General features: G+C 39.2%; 1 protein-coding gene across 1 annotated transcript in view; it reads left to right on the top strand.

Annotated features, from left to right (window-relative positions):
* The window catches only part of fam171a2 (family with sequence similarity 171 member A2), a 45,796-nt gene that overhangs the window by 7,028 nt on the left and 16,815 nt on the right, over positions 1-21,953 (top strand). The window contains exon 2 of the mRNA XM_008113218.3: positions 19,842-20,069. Within this exon, the coding sequence (XP_008111425.1) occupies positions 19,842-20,069 (228 nt within the window). The remainder of the gene's footprint in view (positions 1-19,841; positions 20,070-21,953) is intronic.

Genomic DNA, 21,953 nt, shown 5'->3' with positions numbered 1-21,953 from the left:
TTGATATGAACACCTCTTGTTAGATCTATTCCACAAAATTATAAAGGCATCATCTTGCAGAGGAGCTGGAGTTCTTCCAAGGAGCTTTGCTTTGTTCCGATAATGTTGATTTTGCCACCTTATCCTAACTGGTGGCAAGCATATATTGGGAGACCACAAGGAAGACTTAAGTATTTAAACTACTGGAAATGGGAGCGAATCAAGAGGAAACTGCAGTGGAGGTTTAAAAGGGGACACAGATTTTTTCTTTCAAAAAAAGTAGGATAGCTGATGTAATGAAATACACAAAAGGTTTGGCGTCTGGAACAAGCAACTAAGCAGTTTTTGTGTTCTCAATTTCTGAAGAGGCCCTGAATAACCTCTTTTGGGGACGGGCAGTTTGCCCACAACTTCTTGTCTTATTGATCCCATCATGAATGAGTAAAAGATCCATTCAGACAGGAAGGGGAGTCAGTGATGGATCTCTGATCCTTTAGTAAGTGAAAGACTGCTAGGAATTGGGAAAGAAATGTTAGTCAGAGCTCTATCCGGATTCTTGACTGCCGAGTGAGTATGGCAGGATTTCCTTTGACTGATGAGACAGCCTGGATGAAGGAAGAAGTAGAATTTTGAGTCCAATTGCTTGCAGGATGTGTGTATGGAAGGGAGCTGAACTTTTCTGAAAGTTGTGATTAGTGGTGCAGAATAGCTACCCCACCTCCTCCTTCATGTTGCAAAAAAGTGTAAAAGTTTCTTTTAAATGATTAGTAACACATTCAAGCCATCCATAACCGAGCAGGGGCCAGATGAAGCTCTGGACCCCACAACATCATCCTACATCCATTAGTTATGGATGGCTTGGGTATGACATTATACACATTCTCCTTAAAAGGAAATTTCCAAACCTTAACAAGAAGGCATTTCCCTTTGTGAAGAAAAATGGGAGGTAGGGAGATATGGCTGGAACCTTGAACAGAGCCAAAGACAGACAGAAGAAACATATTGAAAGTGGCTTGCTCGAAAGACCTGTGACAGCAGTCATTCTTTCTTTGAGACAACTTGTAGCTCATCTAATTAGATGCTGACCATTACCCTGTTGCAGGATGTTGGTACATGAAGTGATTTATAGTTTCCAAATCATAATCTCCCTGAATTGCTGAAAACTAGATAGCAAGTGTCCTAGAAGCAAGCAAAAATATAGCAGAATCCTTTTACAACAAAACATGCTTCAGCCCGTCTATCAGCAGAGTCCAACTGCCAGCATCTGACCTTATCTACACACAGTTTAGTAAACTCACGGATTCAAGTTTTCATCTAAAATATCTGGAGGCTTTAATCTTCATAGTTGCAATAAATATACAAATGTACAAACAGCATACACAGATCCACTTTCCTTGTACAGTACTTGCAAACTATCAGTCATTAGATAGTCACAACATAGGCAGATACTCACACAGAGTCACACAGGAGAGAGAAAGATGGATTCTTTCATCCTTATGTAGCCACCTGCTCATGGTCATCAGTAAGGAACACTGGCTGATGCAACTCCTTTGCAATAACCCTCACATGGTTATGACTTTACCACACCCCCTTAGGTATTGCATCATGACATTCATAGTTACTACCCAGGTGCTATCAATCAGTCACATGTTCAACAAACAGTATTTTATTCTATGATTAGAAATGCTTTGCCATTTCCATCTAATAGAGAGAGAGAACACAATGTGGATAACTTCCCCAAGGTCTGAGTGTGACTCATTTTCCCAATCTGCCCAAACTTCTTTTACCCTCACCTTCTTCAGTATATATTGGGAGATGAGCCCATTCTGGCATTTGCGTCTTTAGAGACTTGGAAAAGGAGACCAGCCTGTGGACCTACTTTACTGCTGTTTGGATTTTCTTATTGTTGGAATATGGAAAACATCTGGGAAACAGCTGGCTCTAACAGCATTCCACGGCTGGAGAAGTCCAACTGCTACATAGCTGGAGGGGTGGGGTTCTGGGATTCACAACTATTATCGTTGTTCCTATTATTACCATATACTAGTAATAATATGGACTGCCATGGACTGAGATGCATTAAATTTATTCCAAGAAACAAATCACTAGCATGGATGCTGCAGACTAATTTAACCATCATGATTTTCTCTTAGGGCACACTGTAAATAGCTGTCTGGGAAAAGTTCTGAGCAGTGGCTCAGCATCTTGCTAAAAGCTCTTTATTCATTACTAAAAGTCCTAGATTGGAGACTTGGTGCAATATTTTGCTGTAGGTTCCTGTATGCATCCATCTATTCGTAAAATTGTATACTAATGCTTTTATGTTAAGCCGCTTTGAGTCTCCTTTGGGAGAGATAAAGCGGGATTTAAATAAATATAACAATAACAACAACAATTTAAGTGTCAGTTTAGAAGCTGTACAAAACAATTTATATACAGATACACAGATCTAGAGATACACCGAAGTATATAAATGTATAAATCAATAAAAGTAAATAATAGTCTAAAGAAAGCAGAAGCCAGACATACTGAGGCTACCTTTTAAAACTGCCATTAAACTGTGTCTAATTTTTGTATGCAGTCCAAACAATGAAAGAATATAGCATAGTGAAGAAAAGAAGGAATTGACTTGTTCAAGCACTGGAAGCTTATACAAAATATGGGATGGAGGTGGGGGTGTTGATTGATGGATACTTTATTTTGTCCAGCAAAGGTGAATTACAAAGTATAACTTCATGAATTAAAAAATGAGGCTAGAATAAGATGCAATAGAGAAGGATTCTTTAAAAGTATATGACACTCTATGGCATAAAATACAAACAAGATCTGAAATATATTGTATTAGAGGTTTATGCAAACTTCTATGTTTGTAGTGAATGACTTGTGGCAAACAGTAACATCTGTACAAAATATAACTGTTTGATGCAATAATTGGATTCTGATCATTCAGAAGATGCAAGGTATAAAACTCTACAAATTTGCCATTTTCTTTTGTAAAATTGGTATCATAAAAGTTAATCAAATGCTGCGATTTTTTGTGTGTCAAGAGCGACTTGAGAAATGCTGCGATAAAAATGGTTTAATAAGACATGGATGACTTCCCCAATTTCACAAGGTCATAAGTGCTCTTGTTCCTTTTTAAAAAAATAATTTTTATTGATTTCCAAAGTGAAAAAGTTTTTTTAAAAAAGGCTAAAAGCATAGGGAATAGACTGATGGGGTATAGGGAAATGGTGTGAGTATGGGGAGAGGGTGGGGAAGGAGGTAAAGGATGTTTTCTGAAGTCTTCCTGATGTTTTTTCAAGAAGCAGCAATGGCAAAACATTAAATCTGACTAAAAAGTAAGTGCTATTCTGAATTTGGGAATTGGCAGATACAAATGTCTTCTCATCCCTGAAACCAAGCCACAAGGTGACCAAACATAAACGGGTTTGCACTTCTATATCCCAATAGGATTTCACTGTTGAATAGTAGGCTTAGCATTGGAAAATCCCAAAGCTAATAGACAACTGTGAATAAATACCCTTAAGGCACGTAATCCTACCTGATCTTGGAAGCTAAGCAGGGTCATCCCTGGTTTGCATTTGAATGAAAGGACTGCCGATGAATACCAGGCGCTGTAGGCTATATTTCAGAGGAAGAGACTAGCAAAACCCTCCTTTGACTATTCATTGCTTAAGAAATAAATTATGGACTTTAAGTCGCCTTGCCATAAGATGGCAGGTGAATTAAAGCCACATACACTGTTTTTCCATTAGGTTTAAAAGTGGAAGGGATAGAGATGTGCTATGTGGATAAAACTTCCCTCCTGTTATATAAAGATTTTTCGGGAGAAAGTTTGAGAATTGGATGAGATCTGGTTATGTGGTTATAAAATGTCTGTATCTGGTACTGGGAACTCTTTGGCATAATATAGTGCAGTTGTGGAAGATCAAGGGGGAAAGGTGTGGTCCTTTCCCTTCCCTGTTTTTAAAACCTCCACCTGAGAGGCAGGAAGGTTTGATGGTGTGAATGTGTTTATACAATACAACATTTCTTTATTCTAGTGATGTACTTGTAATGTTACATGCCTGTCAGCTTGGGATGTCAATGCATCAGCCCAATATAACAGTTGTATTTATCCTTGAGAAATTCTGCAACTATTCAGAAGTGTATACTTGTCTGTAAATCAAACTGAAGGAGAAAAATATTAACACTGAAAATGGCTTCATCAGTACTAACTGACATCCAAAGTCCAAGGAAAACTCGGGGCATTTGAACCCACAAAAGCATGAAATTTTCTGTTGGGGGGAAATCTGGAAATTGTTTTGAAGTTACATTGGGCAGATGCTTAGTAAAGGAAAGGCTATAGTTTCCCCATTTTGGTTCTCCAGAAAACATCCTCCAATACAACATGATAAAACGGAAAGTGGGGGGCAATGACAGCAACAGAATGTTGAAGGGTATATAATACAGTACAGTCTCACTTATCCAACACTCGCTTATCCAACGTTCTGGATTATCCAATGCATTTTTGTAGTCAATGTTTTCAATACATCATGATATTTTGTTGCTAAATTCATAAATACAGTAATTACTACATAGCATTACTGTGTATTGAACTACTTTTTCTACCAAATTTGTTGTCTAACATGATGTTTTGGTGCTTAATTTGTAAAATCATAACTTAATTTGATGTTTAATAGGCTTATCCTTAATCTCTCCTTATTATCCAACATATTCGCTTATCCAACGTTCTGGCGGCCCGTTTATGTTGGATAAGTGAGACTCTGCTGTAGTATGTTGTAGTGGTTTAACAATTGAACTGAGAATCAGGATTTGAATCCCAGCTCAGCCGTGGAAGCCCAATGGGCAAGTCAAACTTTCACCCTCAGAGAGAGGCAAGGGCAAACCTCCTCTGAACAAATCTTTCCAAGAAAATCCCATATAGGGACACCATAATTCAGAAACACATTGAAGGCACACAGCAACAATCACCTATCTTTAACATAAGCATCTCAGCTTCAGTGGTCTGATCTGCCTGAAAGCCCTGGCTCTCTTTGTGAAACTCCCCTTCCTCTGGTAAGCCTGAACAAAATCATTTCTATTGAGACCTATTGATATGTTGGAAGAGTTCTCCTCAAGGTGATGTAGGACACTAGTTTTCACCTGCCTCCATTTACCAGGGATCACCCTATATTTGCTCTTTGTCAGGGATCCCCACTTTTGAATAGCATTGTGTTAGAAGATTTTGTTGTAAGAGCGCATTTTTTTTAGTTTATAGGATTCTTTTCTTTGCAAAGTTTCTTCCAAGTATTTTCTCTGCTGCTTATAATGCCTTCCTCTTTGTGGTAGGAGGTCATATTCCATGGCTCCTTGGGAGAAAAGCTGCTAAGCAGACGTAGGATGGAGCCACCCTGTCACCATAAAGAGAAAAGTGATGTATGTGACTGTGGGAGGTTATGTGTGGAGGATGAGTGGGAATGGAGTGTATCTATCCATTTTAAAATTAAGATGTCACAGTATGGCTTTGGGAAACGTACCTTACTCCAGGGCAGAGGGGGAGCGGCAAAATGAGAACATTGCCCCCAATCAGAATTCTGCCCTCCGCCACAAAATTTTACTTCAACCTCCAAATTGCAGTAACTGAAAACGTCCATTTAGCATTTAGAAATATAGTTTAGGCATCCAAAGAAGAGAGGCAGACAAAGTTACCCTGGGGAATGTGAATACGGCAAATATGCACATTCTAGCTGTGAACTATTTTCAGTTTATCACTCACTGCAATGCTAGAAATTTGGGGGAGTGAAGGAAAATATGATTAAGGTACAGCATTTTTATTCAGAGTAGCAGTAAGATCATTCTGCACTGCTATAGAATAAACCAGTGTTTATTCTTTTTTCTCCTGCACAATGCCAGAAGGCCAGTACCAGATACTTCTTCCTAATTTGCCTTATGAAGACATTGGTACTTTGCTTGAGGTGTGAAGGCATTGTAGACTGAACGTATGCAATTTATGTAATGGTGAAAGTCATTACATAATCTGGTGATGAGACGAGATTACAGCTGCTAACATTCTTCTCCATTGGGTACATTGAATAGTGTTGTTGGGAATTAAAGTCAATTTACAGCATCTGGAGGGCCAAATGATTTTCACCTGCTTAAAGTAAATATCTCTCTCTAGACTTGTTTAGTTGATGCTAGCTGGGGTCCCTATCTACACGGCCATATAAAATCCAGATTATCCACTTAGAACTGGATTATATGGCAGTGTAGATTCCTATAATCCAGGTCAAAGCAGATAATGTGGATTATCTGCTTTGATAATCTGAAATTTATGATGGCATGAAAGTGCCCTGGGATTGCTAGGGCTACACCACATGTCTTAGCAAAACTTTGCTTTCTGTAATGCATAGATAGGACTTTTAGAATCATAGAATCATAGAATAGTAGAGTTGGAAGAGACCTCATGGGCCATCCAGTCCAACCCCCTGCTAAGAAGCAGGAAATCACATTCAAAGCACCCCCGACAGATGGCCATCCAGCCTCTGCTTAAAAGCCTCCAAAGAAGGAGCCTCCACCACGGCCCGGGGGAGAGAGTTCCACTGTCGAACAGCCCTCACAGTGAGGAAGTTCTTCCTGATGTTCAGGTGGAATCTCCTTTCCTGTAGTTTTAGATTCATATCAGAATATTTATTTATTTTTATTTACTTTTATTTCCTGGTAGCAACTTGCCCAGATTCAAATGTACAAGGATGTGGTTTTGAACTTGGGTCCAGATTATCTGGATCTATCGCAGTCTGGCTTTGGACCAGGCCATAGAACTGAAACAGCCTTGGTCTCCTCAGTAGATGATCTACGCAGGAAACTTGACAGGGGGAGTGTGTCCTTGTTAGTTCTCTTGGACCTCTCAGCAGCCTTTGATACCGTAGACCACGGTATCCTTCTGAGATGCCTCGGAGGAATGGGACTTGGAGGCACTGCCTTACAGTGGCTCCAGTCCTTCCTGGAGGGTCGCTCTCAGAAGATGTTGCTGGGGGGGGGGGGGGGGGGGGAGAGACATGGAAAATATATTAGAGGTAAAATTACCAATGAAACCGGAACTATGGTTATTAGGAATAACTGAACAAAAATTAGAAACAAACAAAGACAAATTACTATTCCTGTTAACGACGGCAGCAAGGATATGCTACACGAGGGTATGGAAAACCCCCGAAATACCTAAAGAAGAAGATTGGCTGAAAAAAATACAAGATATAAAAAATATGGATAGGCTTACGTTCCTCCTATCAAAAAGTAAGGGAAATCCGATAAAAGAAACAAATTGGGACAATGTAACAAAATATCTAGAAAGAAAGTTAAAATAATTAAAACAAATATAAAAATAAACAAAACAGCAAGAGTATAGAATAAAAATGGAAAAATAGGATATATAAAAGAAAAGAAACAAGCAAATAAATAAACAAATAAAACATATATGATATAAATAGAACGAGTGAATAAACAAATAAATGAATAAAAATAAAAATAATATAAGAAACAAAAGAAGTTAGGTCCAAACGAAATTAAGAAGAAAAATACCAAAAAACAGAGGATGTAAAAAGGAACGTCCCCCATTCTGAAAGGAAGAAAGACAGGAAAGAAGAACTCCTGAGTATCAAAACAAGGAAAAGAATGAAGAAAGAAAAGGAAGGGAATCTCCATGAAGATGCTCGGAAGTCCAATATTTTTTAAAATTTCCCTTTTTCTATTTTTTTCTTTCTTTTCTTTTTCTTTTTCTTATCTCCCTCTCTCCTTTTCTTCTCTTTTCCTCTATAATCAATCATGCTTATTATCTTTTATCTATATTTTAATATGTTAATGGAAAATTTAATAAAGATTTATATTTAAAAAAAAGAAGAAGAAGATGTTGCTGGGGGACACCTGCTCGACCCCACAGCTTTTGTCCTGTGGGGTCCCACAGAGCTCAGCATTGTCCCCCATATTATTAAACATCTACATGAAGCCACTGGGGGAGATCATCCAGAGATTTGGTGTTTGATGCCATCTGTATACAGGTAACATCCAACTCTATCGCTCTTTTCCACCTACTGCTAAGGAGGCTGTCTGGGTTCTGAACCAGTACTTGGCAGCTGTGACGATCTGGGTGAAGGCAAACAAATTGAAACTGAATCCAGACAAGACAGAGGTACTCCTGATCAGTCGAAAGGCCAAACAGGGTATAGGGTTACAGCTTGTGCTGGATGGGGTTACACTCCCCCTTAAATCACAGGTTCGCAGCTTGGCACTTCTCCTGAATTCTTCGCTGAGCCTGGAACCCTGGGTTTGGTGGTGGCCAGGGAACTTTTTCACAATTAAAACTTGTGCTAGTTGCACCCGTATCTTGAGAAGCCAGACTTGGCTACCGTAGTCCACACTCTTGTTACATATCGAATAGACTACTGCAACGCACGCTACATGGGGCTGCCTTTGAAGACTGTTCGGAAGCTTCAGGTAGTATAATGGGTGGCAGCCAGATTTCTTACCGGAGCAGCATACAGGGAGCATACAACCCCCCTGCTGTGTCAGCTCTACTGGCTGCCAGTTTGCTACTGAGCACAATTAAAAGTGCTGGCTTTAGTCTATAAAGCCCTAAACAGTTCCAATTTACCCGTCCAAACGCCGCTCTGAGTCCCCTTCGGGGTGAGATAGATCGGGGTAGAAATATAGTAAATAAATAAATACATTTCTCACAGATGACTTTCTGTCCACAGCTATAAATCCACTAAATCGAAAGGATGCTACGTTATCTAAAAATCTAATAAAATATCATCTGGGTGGTTATGCAGTTTAGATCTGGGAATTGCCTAATGATGAATCTGTTTCTACCTTTGGGCCTGGAGTGTGTGCAGTGAGTGAAGAGCGGCAAGTGTGGGATTTGGGGAGAATTGGTGCCATGCCTGGGGCAACCAGGAAAGGAGTTGGCAGCTTGGCAGTAATGGACTGGGAATGACCTGAATTTGGGTTGCTGCGTGACACAGAGCTGCCGTTGAGGCCATAGACAAATGGCAGTCTTTTCAGAGAGGTGAAAGAGAGACCCGGGGCAAACAAAATCCTTCAATATTTGCTTGATCAGGCAACAGACCAATGAAATGTTTATACACTAGACCAGGGGTGTCAAACTCATTTTCATGGAGGACTATATCACCCTTATAGTTACCTCCATGGATGGAGAATCTGGATGCAGAGGGCCAACTCTTCAATGGTCACTGCTCTTTAGTTTTTACCCAGATTGGGTCCCAATTTCTTACTGAATGCTCCATCACTTCTGATTATCCACCCTGTGGACTGGGGATAATGGGAAAGGACAGTTTAAAGTCAGACATCATATCCACAATCCATGTATCTAAATTCAAATGCCACTATTCTGACAAAGCAGAACAACCTGCAGCCTTCCAGATGTCACTTTATCACAATTCCCATCAACTCTATTCATGATGCCTAATGATGAGGAATACGAGAGTCGTAGTCCAACATCTGGAGGACCACATGAAATGACATGTGGCCCACAGGCCATGAGTTTAACATGTGTGCCCTAAACTCTCATGTGGATCAGCAATGCCAGATAAATGTAGTGTCTGGTCACAACAAGATCTCTCCAAATCACTTTCAATTCCCTTAAAATAGTACTTAGACCTGAATATGCAGCATCTTACTTGTGTCTCTTTTCCTTATTAAGGATGTTCAAAATCTTCCTGGAACCCACTCTTTTTTGATCCGAAAATGACTTTTTTTTCCTTTTTAAAAAGCCCTCTTATGAAATCCGTTTGGATTTTTGTATGTGTTGAGCATCCCATATCTGGAATCCCAAAAAGCAAAATACTCCAAAATTGCCTACATGTGAGACTAAAATAGGCCCTTTCTACACTGCCATATACAATCCAGATTATCTGCTTTGATAATCTGGATTATATGACAGTGTAGAAGGAGCCCTAGTCTGGATCTATACTGCCCTGCATCCCAGGATCTGATCTCAGATTATCTATCCCAGATTATTTGGCACCGTAGACTAATATAATCCAGATCAAAGCAGATAATGTGGATTATCTGCTTTGATAATCTGGATTATATGGCAGTGTAGAAGGGGCCATCGAGACACCTTTGCTTTCTGATGGTTTAATTTATGCAGACTTTGTTTATGCACAAAATTATTTAAAATGCAGTACAGTACAAAATTACCTTTAGGCTCTCTGTATCAAGTATATCAAATATAAATAAATTTCTGACTTAGACCTGGGCGTCATCCCTGAGATGTCTCATTATGTACATATGTGCACATCTTCTAAAATCCAATACATTTCCAATGAAGGCTACTGGATTATATGAATCTACACAGCCATATAATCCAGTTCAAACAGATAATCTGGATTCAGAAACTAGATTATATGGCAGTGTCGAAGAGGCTTTATTTTTCTTTCGGACCCAAACTGCTGGTGTTTTTCCATTTAATTGAAGGACTTGTGGAGGTTTTGGTACTTAGTTAAAAGTCTTCTCGTTTTATCCATCATTATGCAACGAACATGGGACATTATGCAGTGAAAATACAACAAGGGGGTGGCGTGCATTTCACGCTTTTTTGCAATCCCTAACATGAGCTTTCCCTCTTGGGATGGCACAGCGAAAAGTGTGTGAAAGGGTATGCAAAATGAAGCAGTTTCTGAGTCTTCTGGCCAGCATCAGCACCATGGCAACTCAGAGGCCTGCTGAAGGATGCAGCTCAGGCCTTCTCTGTGGCGTGGTTTCCATGGCAACAGCATCCCTTTTGGTCCCCCTCCCCTTGTGCTGCTCTCTAGGCCTCAGTGGTGCTTGAAGGGCGGAGCCAGGTGGCAGGACAAATGAGGCTGTTGCCATGGCGACAGCAGTGCGCTCACAAAAGCAATGGAGGTCAGGCTGGCACAACAGCATCTCGACAGTGGGAAATTGGCAGGTTTTGGAGGACGGGCAAAGCAAAGGGCTCTGTTATGTGTCAAACAAGGGAAGACTTTTTTTCTCAAGGCTTTAGCATTGCTAGTGCATTTTTCTAGGCAGATATACCTTCTCTGCCCATCAATTTTGAATAAAGGCTCATAGTTTCATAACTAAGGTATCCCTTATCTGAAATCCTGAAAGCTGAAATATTCCAAAATTCAGCTGGCTGTTATTATTATTATTATTATTATTATTATTATTATTATTATTATTTGTAGCAGAAGCCAACTGAGGGTACAAGTTGTAATGTAATTGAAAACACAAACAAAGTTTTAAAAAACTTGGCATTATACTAAATGTTCTTTGACCGGAAGCTGGCTACTTGGAGTGCCTTTGGTGTTTCTATAAGAAGGTCCTCCATTGTGCATGTGGCAGGGCTTAGGTTGCATTGTAGTAAGTGGTCTGTGGTTTGCTCTTCTCCACACTCCACATGTCCTGGATTCCACTTTGTAGCCCCATTTCCTAAGATTGGCTCTGCATCTCGTGGTGTCAGAGCACAGGCTGTTCAGCATCTTCCAAGTCGCCCAGTCTTCTGTGTGCCCAGGAGGGAGTCTCTCATCCGGCGGCAGCCACTGATTGATGTTCCAGGTTTTAACCTGCCGCTTTTGGACTCTTGCATGCTGAGGTGTTCCTGCGAGTATCTCTGTAGATCTTAGAAAACTATTTCTTGATTTAAGGAGTTGGTGTGCTGGCTGATATCCAAACGGGGGATGGGCTGGAGATGTCAATGCCTGCATATCTCTGCGATCGCCTCCTTCCCTATGATCCCGCCCGGGCCCTAAGATCTTCCAGGGAGGCCCTTTTCTCACTCCCACCTCCGTCTCAAGCACAGTTGGTGGTGACGAGAAAGAGGGCCTTCTCGGTAGTGGCTTCCCGGCTCTGGAACTTGCTCCCTAGGGAGATTAGACTGGTTCCTTCGCTGTCCACCTTCCGCCGGAGTCTAAAAACATGGATGTTCCGGTGCATTTTTGAGTGACGAGGCCACCAGCCATGTATCTTGTTTTCAAACGGTTCTGCACTTTAATATTGCCACCTCCCCCCATTTTATAGGTTTTAGTGTTTTAACACGATTGGTTCCTTGTCCTCCCCACCCGTCTCTATTTTATTCATGGACTTTACTCAGAGTTTTGAACTAATTACCCTCTGTACATAGCAATTGATGTCTTGGTTTTAATAATTGTCATGTTATGTTGTTTTATAACTATGTTATTATATTGTGTTTTAAATTTATGGACTGTTCTTCTTATGTAAGCCACCCCAAATCCCTTCGGGGAGATGGAGGTGGGGTACAAGAATAAAGTTGTTGTTGTTGTTGTTCTTGTTGTTGTTGTTGTTGTTGTTATTATCGGTCCTTTCATTGCTGGCTGCTACTTCCCGGCGGATGTCAGGTGGTGCAAGGCTGGCTAAACAGTATAATTTCTCCAGTGGTGTGGGATGTAGATATCCTGTGATAATGTGGCATGTCTCATTAAGAGCCACATCCACTGTTTTAATGTGGTGAGATGTAATCCACACTGGGCATGCATATTCAGTTGGTTGAGATGGTGACATCTTTGCTTTCTCAGGGTTCCATATAATCAAACTTGTGTATCTTGCAGAAAATTATTATCAAAAATAACTCTATGTAACATGATTTTTTTCCCTGGGTTATAAATGTCATTTCCTAATTGGTTCTCTCATAAAAACATGGGAAAAGTTTATTAAACTGCAAAGCTTTGTTTTCGTGGACATCCTGCAGCACATTTTGCCATAGTTTTTCAATGAATATCTCATGGAGTCTCAATCAATTCAACATAGTTTGTGGCAGTCACAAAAACAAAGTTTCTGGTGTATAATAACTGCTTTCAAAGTAAGTACCACACAATTAAACAGGAAATGACACTTTCAAACCAGGAAGATAAAAAAATTCAAATTTTATGTAGGGCTCTTTCATACAGCCATATATAACCCAGAATATCAAGGCAGATAATCCACAATATCTGCTTTGAATTGGCTTATCTGAGTCCACATTGTCATATATTCTAGTTAAAAGCAGAAAATGTGAGATTTTATTCAGCTGTGTGAAGGGGCCATGTTATTATGTTAATTTATACCCCACTTTCTGTCTCGACAAAGGAGACGCAGCAGCTCTAGGTTTGAAGATTAATTTGGTAATGTTACACATTAGAATTTAGAAGATCCATTTGTTGTTGAAATTGTTTGACCAATTCAATTAGGATGTTATGGAAGTTGCTTCGTTTTCAAACAAATTGTGATAACAGTGAATTTTGTTATGTGGTGTAATGTGTATAAGATGATCTTCAGGAGATGTGTGTAAGGTCCATTTGAAACTTAAATTAATGTTATATTTGGATTTGGGTCCAATTTTTTAAACAGAAAATTTGGCGCTAGAGACAGAAGGGACATGAAAAACAATGGGGATAGGTTTCTACATCACAAGAAAGAAGAGCAGTTTGGCATGCTTCAAGCAAACTTTTGATTCAAAATCAACAATATGTCCACGTGAAAGTAAATAACGTGCAGAAATAAACAAAAATCTTTCAAAACTTCAAAACACCACATGAAAGCTCCTTTCAAAATGCATCCAGGACATGAGTTAGTCTTTTACATGCTTCTGCTTTTCTTACAATTTGGGTTTTGGTGGCCAGATAGCTAAATCTATGCTTTTTTTAAAAAAAAACAATGTGTGGACAGCTGGTGAGGCAGACTTGCTTTCCTTTTCCCCCCGCTTTTGATTTGCAGTTCACACACGCTTGGGATGCACCCACACAGTAGAATTAATGCAGTTTGACACCATTTTAACTGCCATAGCTTAGTGCTGTGGGTCCACAAGAGCTTCAATTTTACAAGCTTTCTCTGCCAGAGAGTGATTATGCCTCACCAAATTAAAACTCTCTCGGTTCTATAGCACTAAACTGTGGCAGCTAAAAGTAGTGTCAAACTGCATTAATTCCACAAGGCTCTTTAACTCCACAATAAGAGACTTTGCAGAACCCTGTTATTGTTCATGGCAGGGGAGAGAGGAGCTCAAGAGTTGTCACAGTTTGAAAATCATGTTGCCAACAGAGTGGAAAACAGCAACAAAAAACCCAGCCAGGCCGTATCTCAGATGAGATGGTAAAAAAAAGCAAGGAAAAGGAGTATATTCCCCGCTGTCCCCTAAATTGTATGTGCTGGAAGATTTGCCTTGTCATTGTGTGCTTTTAAGTTGTTTCCAAACCTAAGCCAAATTTATAATATTGACAGGATTTGTCCTGCCTTTGCCTTCCTCTGAGGCTGAGGGAATATGACTTGCCCAAGATCATCCAGTAAGTTAGGAGCCCCAGATGGCGCAGCGGGTTAAAACCTTGTGCCGACAGGACTGATGACTTGAAGGTTGGGTTGCTGACCTGGAGGTTGCTGGTTCAAATCCAACTTGGGGAGAGCGAGGATGAGATCCCTCTATCAGCTCCAGCTACGTGTGGGGACATGAGAGAAGCCTCCCACAAGGATGGTAACAACATCAAAACATCTGGGTGTCCCCTAGGCAACATCCTTGCAGACAGCCAATTCTTTTACACCAAAAGCAACTTGCAGTTTCTCAAGTCGCTCCTGATACGAAAAAAAATCCAATGAGTTTTCATGGCCTTACTGGGATTTGAACCCATTTCCCAGAGTCCTGTGACTTCATCATATGCATTAAACTCAGTGTTTCTACACATTTAATAAATGGCTACCAACAGAGTCAAAACTTGTACTGTGGGTTTCAGGTATTTTGCTGTTTCTAATGTGTCTATTTCTGACTATTCTTAAGTCAATTGGCAATCGACTTCATTTTAAATTTAACATGTGATGGGAATTCCCCATTGACCACTTGTAAACATAACAGTGATATCATTATGGAGGGAGGAGCTGAGTTAGATTCCTTTCTTCCATCGTAATCTTTTTGGAACTGAGGAGGCAGGAACGGTAATTTATATCTTTTTGTTATCAATGTAAATTCAATAGTTACCTCTTAAATTGAGAAGTATCTGCACTTATAAAGTGAAATTGTAATACAGAATAGTATAGAACAGATGAAATCCCATTTAATCTCATGTTAAAAAGTATTTCAGTGAGAACAAACACAGAGGAGTTTTTCAAGTAAAAGAAAATGGGGAATGAGACAGTGGGCGGAGAAATAAGTCTCCTGTGTGATGAGAAGACAAATGGATAATTTGAAAAGAAAGCTGAATGAAGGAAAACGTGTGATGGGGGTAGGAAAATCATTTGTTTAGTTTCCAAATGGGGCATTGCAAAGCTTAAGGGAAAAACAATGATTCCCAACGCTTTACTTACCGCATGGGATGAAGTCTCTAGCCCAGCATTCAAACCACTTTCCTCTGCTGATTTGTGTCCTATAGAAGTACTTTATCAGTCCACATTCTATTTGTATATGTTTACTTGTTGTTTGTTTTCCAGAGTCATCAGAGTTAAACTATCAAATGACTATGCTGCACTTGCTTCTTCTGCCCTACATCTGTTAGGTTGCTTGTCCCATGATTTGATCCATACATGTGTTTTAGGTTTTGCCATTGATCCAAATCTCTAGAGCACTGCTTCTTAAACTGTCAGCCTCAACCTTATATGGGGTCCCTTTGACTCAATGTTGGGGTCGTGAAAAATTAAAACTGTGTGTGTGTGTCTCCACACTACAAGAAACAAAACCCCACAGTATCCCATTTCACAATCCCTCCACACCAACACGAACTAACAGGCACCACCATCATCCCTATTTAAAATATTATCCAAATTAGAACAATAAAATAATAAAAATACACACTCACACAAACAAACAAACAACATTTCATTATGGTCCAAAGACCCTTTTTCTCCATAGGTGTACAAGCTATACAAGGTTAATAAGGTTAACAACCACTGACTGATTAGACACATAGTTGGATAAAATTTACAACAGTTAAAACTGCTTAGAATATGGGGTTAAAACTGCTTGATGCCATATATGATGACTAAATTAGAACAATAAAATAATAAAAATACAAACCCACACAAAAACACACACACATAAAAATCTCAATTGACTTTTTCCCCTCTCTAGGCAAAGGCAAATATCAAACTACTACATATTCCTTTTTCTACATGATTGCATTTCAGCTTCGGCTAAATACAAAACAAAATATATAAATGTGATATATAACTTCGAGTACTAATCTTATTAAAAGGTTTTTGAATGCCATCTCGACATTTAAACGAATCTGTTAGCAACAACGTACAGTGTTTACTCTGGAGAAGATACTTCAGTTGTACTTCATAAAAAGGAAAACCAGCCTGTTTTGCAAGCCTTGCAAATGCTGATTTATTATCAGTAAATGTTTAATTTTTATAGCTATTTTATGTACCTATAACTGGGATTGTCACAATTTATTGAGGGGAAAGTGGTCACATATGTTGCTTACCTTGTCAATGAAAAGTATTTTGCTCAAAGTCAGCCTTGAGTAGCTCCTTTTTTATTGTGGGCCTTGGGTTTTATCTGTTTATGTTCAATAGAACTTGCAATGGGCTTGCAGTTTCTGGTTATTAATGTTATGTCTGGGTTGGAATCCTATTGGTCATTCTCAGCTAGAGTAGATCCATTGAATCTATGATTGAATAAGGAATCAGTATACAGTATAGTTAAATTAAATCAGCATGAACATTGGGATGTAGGTCCAGATATTCCAGATCTTGGAGATAGTTCTTGATGTAGGGAGGGGACTGCAGTAACTTCCTTCCAGCTGGAGCTTCTTCGTCATCAGGGAGCTGAGTTCCAAAGCCAAGTGGACTTGAATCAACCTCTCTGTAAAGATATTATTTCCATTTGCACGCAAGGGTGGAAGGATATGTCAGGCAGGCAGCCAGCAGAGAAGATCTTTGCCATGTGTGATCAACTCTCATCTTTGCATGATGTTGCTGGAATGAATTAAGGTGCCGGGAGCCAGCATTACTTGACCTGCAGTGGACTGAATAGTAGCGACAACTAAAGGAGCGGGAAATGTAATGAGACAAACCTGGAGCTCAAATGAAAGAGGGTAGTATTACTGAATCACTGAGTGTCAGACAAGACACAATGGAATCTCATCTATGATTTCCTCTTGTGAGCCCTTCTTTCTGGCTGTACTTTGCTCTTCCAATTCTCCTGGGTCTAAAATGCATTTTCCATCAATGTGTGTTGGATTATGCTGGAGTTATCTTTCAGTCTTGGGAATAAAGGGGTGGCTTTAATGATTCATGATAATGCTTGCTTGTTGGGTTTTTTAAAACTCCACCTTCTGTCTGTTGAGTTTCATAATTTCCATGACATAGGAGCAGATTTTTCTCCATCAGAGGCATCAGGAGACTCACGTGTTTTTGTTCAACTTACTTGTTCTTTTAGATTTGTAGTCAGCCTTATTTTTTTTCAGCTACTACACAGGAATTGGAGGGAAAGCCTGATCTTACTTTGGTATAAATAAAAAATTGCAAAGTACTACACTAGATTTTTGTCTGTATTAGTTCAGTTAGTATTAATCTCTTTTGAATTCTTGTGCATAATAAGAAGAGATCCCTTCCCACTTCCAATTTAGGAAAGGGAATTTGGGACTGGGTGACCAAGACAGAGAATTAAATCAGAGAAGGAAGGATAGTTACCATTGGTTTGGTAGATACAGTGCACCTACACTGTACAATTAATATAATTTGGCACCACTGTAACTGCCATGGTTCAATGCTATGGAATAATGGGAGTTCTCATTTTACAAGTAAAACTGTAATACCTGTTGTACCCCAGGCCTGGAAACTCCCATAACCACAGCAACACACATGTAAAAAATACATAAAATATATGCAAAATCAGGAATAAGGTAAGAAGATGTATAATCCAAAAAAGGGTTAGCAATAGGTGATAACCAGACAGTAATCCAAATGTCTCATGCAAATCCCAAGGTAATGTGGTCCAGGAATAGCCAGAAAATCACAAGCACAGCATAAGTCCACAAGCAAAGGTCTACTTAGTAAAACTTGAGCAAGAATACAAAAAGAAGAACATAGAAAAGTTCCAGGATACTTAAATCCAAAACCAAGGCCTGACTTGAAACAAGAACCAGAGACCTCAGGCCTAGCTTCTCACTTGAACGCTATGTTGCCTGAAGTAACTCTTAGGTAAACAATTTGCTAATTAATAGGCACCTATAAGTCATTTCTTTTCCCACAAATTCTCTCCTCAACTTTCCCACATAAGCACTATGACCGGATCTGCCTATTTTCTACTCTAATCTGTAAACAAAGAATTTTGTTGAAATCTGTAGCTCCAGGTGTTTTTTCCTGGGAGCCTTCTGTATCACTTATTTCTTCACCCAACTCCTTACCTAATGTTGCAGTTTCTGGCTCCTTTGCCTGACCTTGAGGCCTTGCACTTTCTGTGTCAGGTTTTTTCTAGAGAGAACCAGGATTCAATAACATTAAGCCATGACAGTTAAAGTGGTGTCAAACTGCATTCATTCTACAGTGTGGATACTCCCTGGTTTGTGATGCCCTATTTTTCATGCAGAATTATTTCTTCCTTATGGGGTTCCACACATATCTAAACAATTGTCTGAGCTGTTGTGATAATCTAAATTACCATATTCACTCTTAACAGTACAGAGAGTGGATATCAACCACTATAAGTTGGAAATGGGGCAAAGGGAGTTTTGCATGAGAATGGCTGGATTGCTCAAAAGGAAAAGATGACATATTGTAGGGCATGGGATTATAGAAATGCGAAAAATATTGGAAACCCATTCATTTCTATTCATGTTGTGGAGGAATTATTTTGAAGATGGAGAACTATAACATTTTTGTTTTCTTATTTGTTTGCATAAACAAACCCAGTTGTTTTTCTCCACATAATAATTCAACTGCAAGATTTCTGGACACTTGCATATTGAGAGAATACAGCAGAGGAATACCACATTAATTTAGTTAAAACATTAAGGTTTTTTTTTCCGTAACTCAATTGCGCAGTTCTTGAATGCAAGCTTTGTAGATGACAACAGAATGGAATAAAATAATCAGAGTATGTTACGTCTTCAAATATTGGAGTATTATCTGTAGTTTGCATTATACAGTAGAGTCTCACTTATCCAACATAAACGGGCCGGCAGAATGTTGGATAAGCAGATATGTTGGATAATAAGGAGGGATTAAGGAAATGCCTATTAAACATAAAATTAGGTTATGATTTTACAAATTAAGCACCATCATGTTATACAACAAATTTGACAGAAAAAGTAGTTCAATACGAAAAAATGCTATGTAGTAATTACTGTATTTACAAATTTAGCACCAAAATATCACGATTTATTGAAAACATTGACTGCAAAAATGTGTTGGATAATCCAGAACGTTGGATAAGCGAGTGTTGAATAAGTGAGACTCTACTGTACTTGGAAACAGTTCAGCTAAAAGACTTGCTCAACAATTCAAGATGACTCTCCAAATGGCATATAATTAGGATTATTATGATAGGACCTTTTTGGTTATCTGTGGTGGTGAATATCATGAAAATTATGCACAGACTTTTTTCTTATCAGTTATTGTTAGTGTTAAGATATTTTATGTGTGGCTCAAGATACTCCTTCCAATGTGGCCTGGGGAAATCAAAAGGCTGGACATCCATGATGTAGACCAAACAAGAAGAGGTGGATGAAAAAAGTAAGACAGAGTGAGAGTTTTTAACTGGCAGCATCTTCAATATTCATTGAATTGAATATGGTATTATGAAAATCAAGCAAGGCACAAAAGGAAGTATAGGGACCAGAAACATCTAGATCAAGGATCATACTGGAATAGTCAAATTCATATATTATTCTCTTACTTTATTTCTTCTCTCTTTTCTGCAGAGGTGGTGATCAAGGTCCAGGTTTATGAGAATGGCGACTTGTCCCCACTCCCTCAAGCAGCTGTGGAAGTATATGGCAACCAGACATCCTTGGCTTCAGGCACCACTGACCATGAGGGTGTTAGCATGCTACCCATCAGCTATCGCCTGGGCACCTGGGTCCTTGTAACGGCCTCCAAGCGTGGCTTTGTTACAAACTCTGTTCCTTGGCGTGTCAACAAATTACCACGTGAGTTGTGTTGAATTATGAGGCTGGGAAACCATAAACTGGGGAATAGGGTGGGCACTTCATGGGAGAAGCAGGTGTAAAGGAAGGGCTATTTTTATCAGGATGCCTTCTAATATTGTAGAACTATCCAATGGAATTTATATAAGTAGAATGAGAGGGAGACGTCTTTATTCTCTGGAAAATATTTTATCCATGTTTTAAAACATTCCTTACTGGTAAGTAAATGGCATGGCACTCAAACTTGTAAATGTTTTCAGCGTACTACTTAGCCAATACAAAATTGTGTGTGCTTGCACACTAGTGCCAAATGCGTAATATAAAAACATTAATCTCCTGGTTGGATTTCATAAAATGTCAGCATCCTTTTCCCCTGCAATAACCAACTAGATACTGTTGGTCTGACTTGTATCTGTGCTGCACTAAGGACCTCATCACATTAGAAAAACTGATAATTCATTTGCCACCTTCACTCAGGATGTACTCTGTCCATTTCTACAGAAATCCTCTGCTTTCTGAGCTATCACATGGGCAAGTGTATTCTCTATGCGTACTGTTTTCTTTGCTTTTTTTATTGAAAAAAGGGGACCTCAGAATTGCGGACGTCCAAAATCTCGTGTCCCTGGTATTTCCAATTATTTGTAATATAAAAGAGAAAACACATAATTAAACGCACACTATGTCAAAATTTGGAAACCCCAAGTCTCAAAAAAAGGGGGGGGATATATCTGCAGAACACTGGTAATATATCAAAATTGAACAAGTCGTAAAGAATAAATTATTTTTAAAAAAATAAAAGTTTCATGCAAGAGGATTAATGGGGAGAAAAGGAGCTTCAGGATGTATTTTGAGACTGCCCACAGAAATACCCACTCTTTAACATCACTAACAACCATGTAAAACGGGAAATTCTGATAGTTCCCATTACACCTTAAAATAAGTGTCTTTTGCTGTTTCTATGCAAATTGAGGGCTCTGAAGACAATTGCACCCTGACTCCAGAAACCTCAATTTCTACCCACTTTAAAAACATTTTAAAGATGGAGTCCCATGGGCAACCAGTGGAAGGACGCTTGCATTGTTTGATGGGCTCTGTGGGACTGTGTCTTTAAGATGTTTTTAAAGCATATAGAAATGGGGGGAACCCTGTGTCTGATGAGGTCCTAAGTGTATGGTAGAGAATGCTGTTGACCCTGGAATTACTGGATTGCTATGCCCAGTTGGGAGTGCTTCTCTTGGGATTAGGGATTATGCTTATCTGGGTGTAATCATTGTGATTTGTCCTGTAAGAAGTTTTATTGAAAGGCCATGTTCAGGTTTGCTTCAAAAATTCTGACTGTGTTGCTTCAGAGTTGAAGGGCTGATGACTGTTTGACCAGCAGCATAAATGGCAATGTGGTATGTCTCTGTCCCTTTGAAAAAAATGTATTACCTGCTTCTCCCTGCTGCTTTAGGTGGGATACAACATCATTAAAACAAGAGATAAAACACTATTAAAAGACACACAAAATACACATAGGTAAAGTACAAGTTAAAATGCATAGATGAAATGCAGATTTGTGCATGCCAGGGACAGCTCAGTGCATACCCCATATCATTGCATGCCACTGGCTATTGAGGCTTGTGAAATTGATTAATATCTTTTTAAACTTTTAAAGCAATTTAGACTGTTTCAATTCTGTCAGACTGGTTTTATTATATCTTGCATTGAGATGTCTAGATAGAGGATAGAAGACAAATAGTCAGATACAAACATGCATGCGTAGATAATTAATAAGGTTACAAGGAAGGATATATCTATATCTCATATCAAAATAATGTGTTTTGTGTGTCAGATGTTAACTGAAAGAAAATGAGTTTCCTTCGAAAGCACACTGTGCTTCCAGCT

This window comes from Anolis carolinensis, chromosome 6 (genome assembly GCF_035594765.1).
Source record: "Anolis carolinensis isolate JA03-04 chromosome 6, rAnoCar3.1.pri, whole genome shotgun sequence".
Classification (NCBI taxonomy): Eukaryota; Metazoa; Chordata; class Lepidosauria; order Squamata; family Dactyloidae; genus Anolis; species Anolis carolinensis.
The sequence above is the reverse complement of the archived record's forward strand: the minus strand, read 5'-3'. Positions and strand labels throughout refer to the sequence as shown.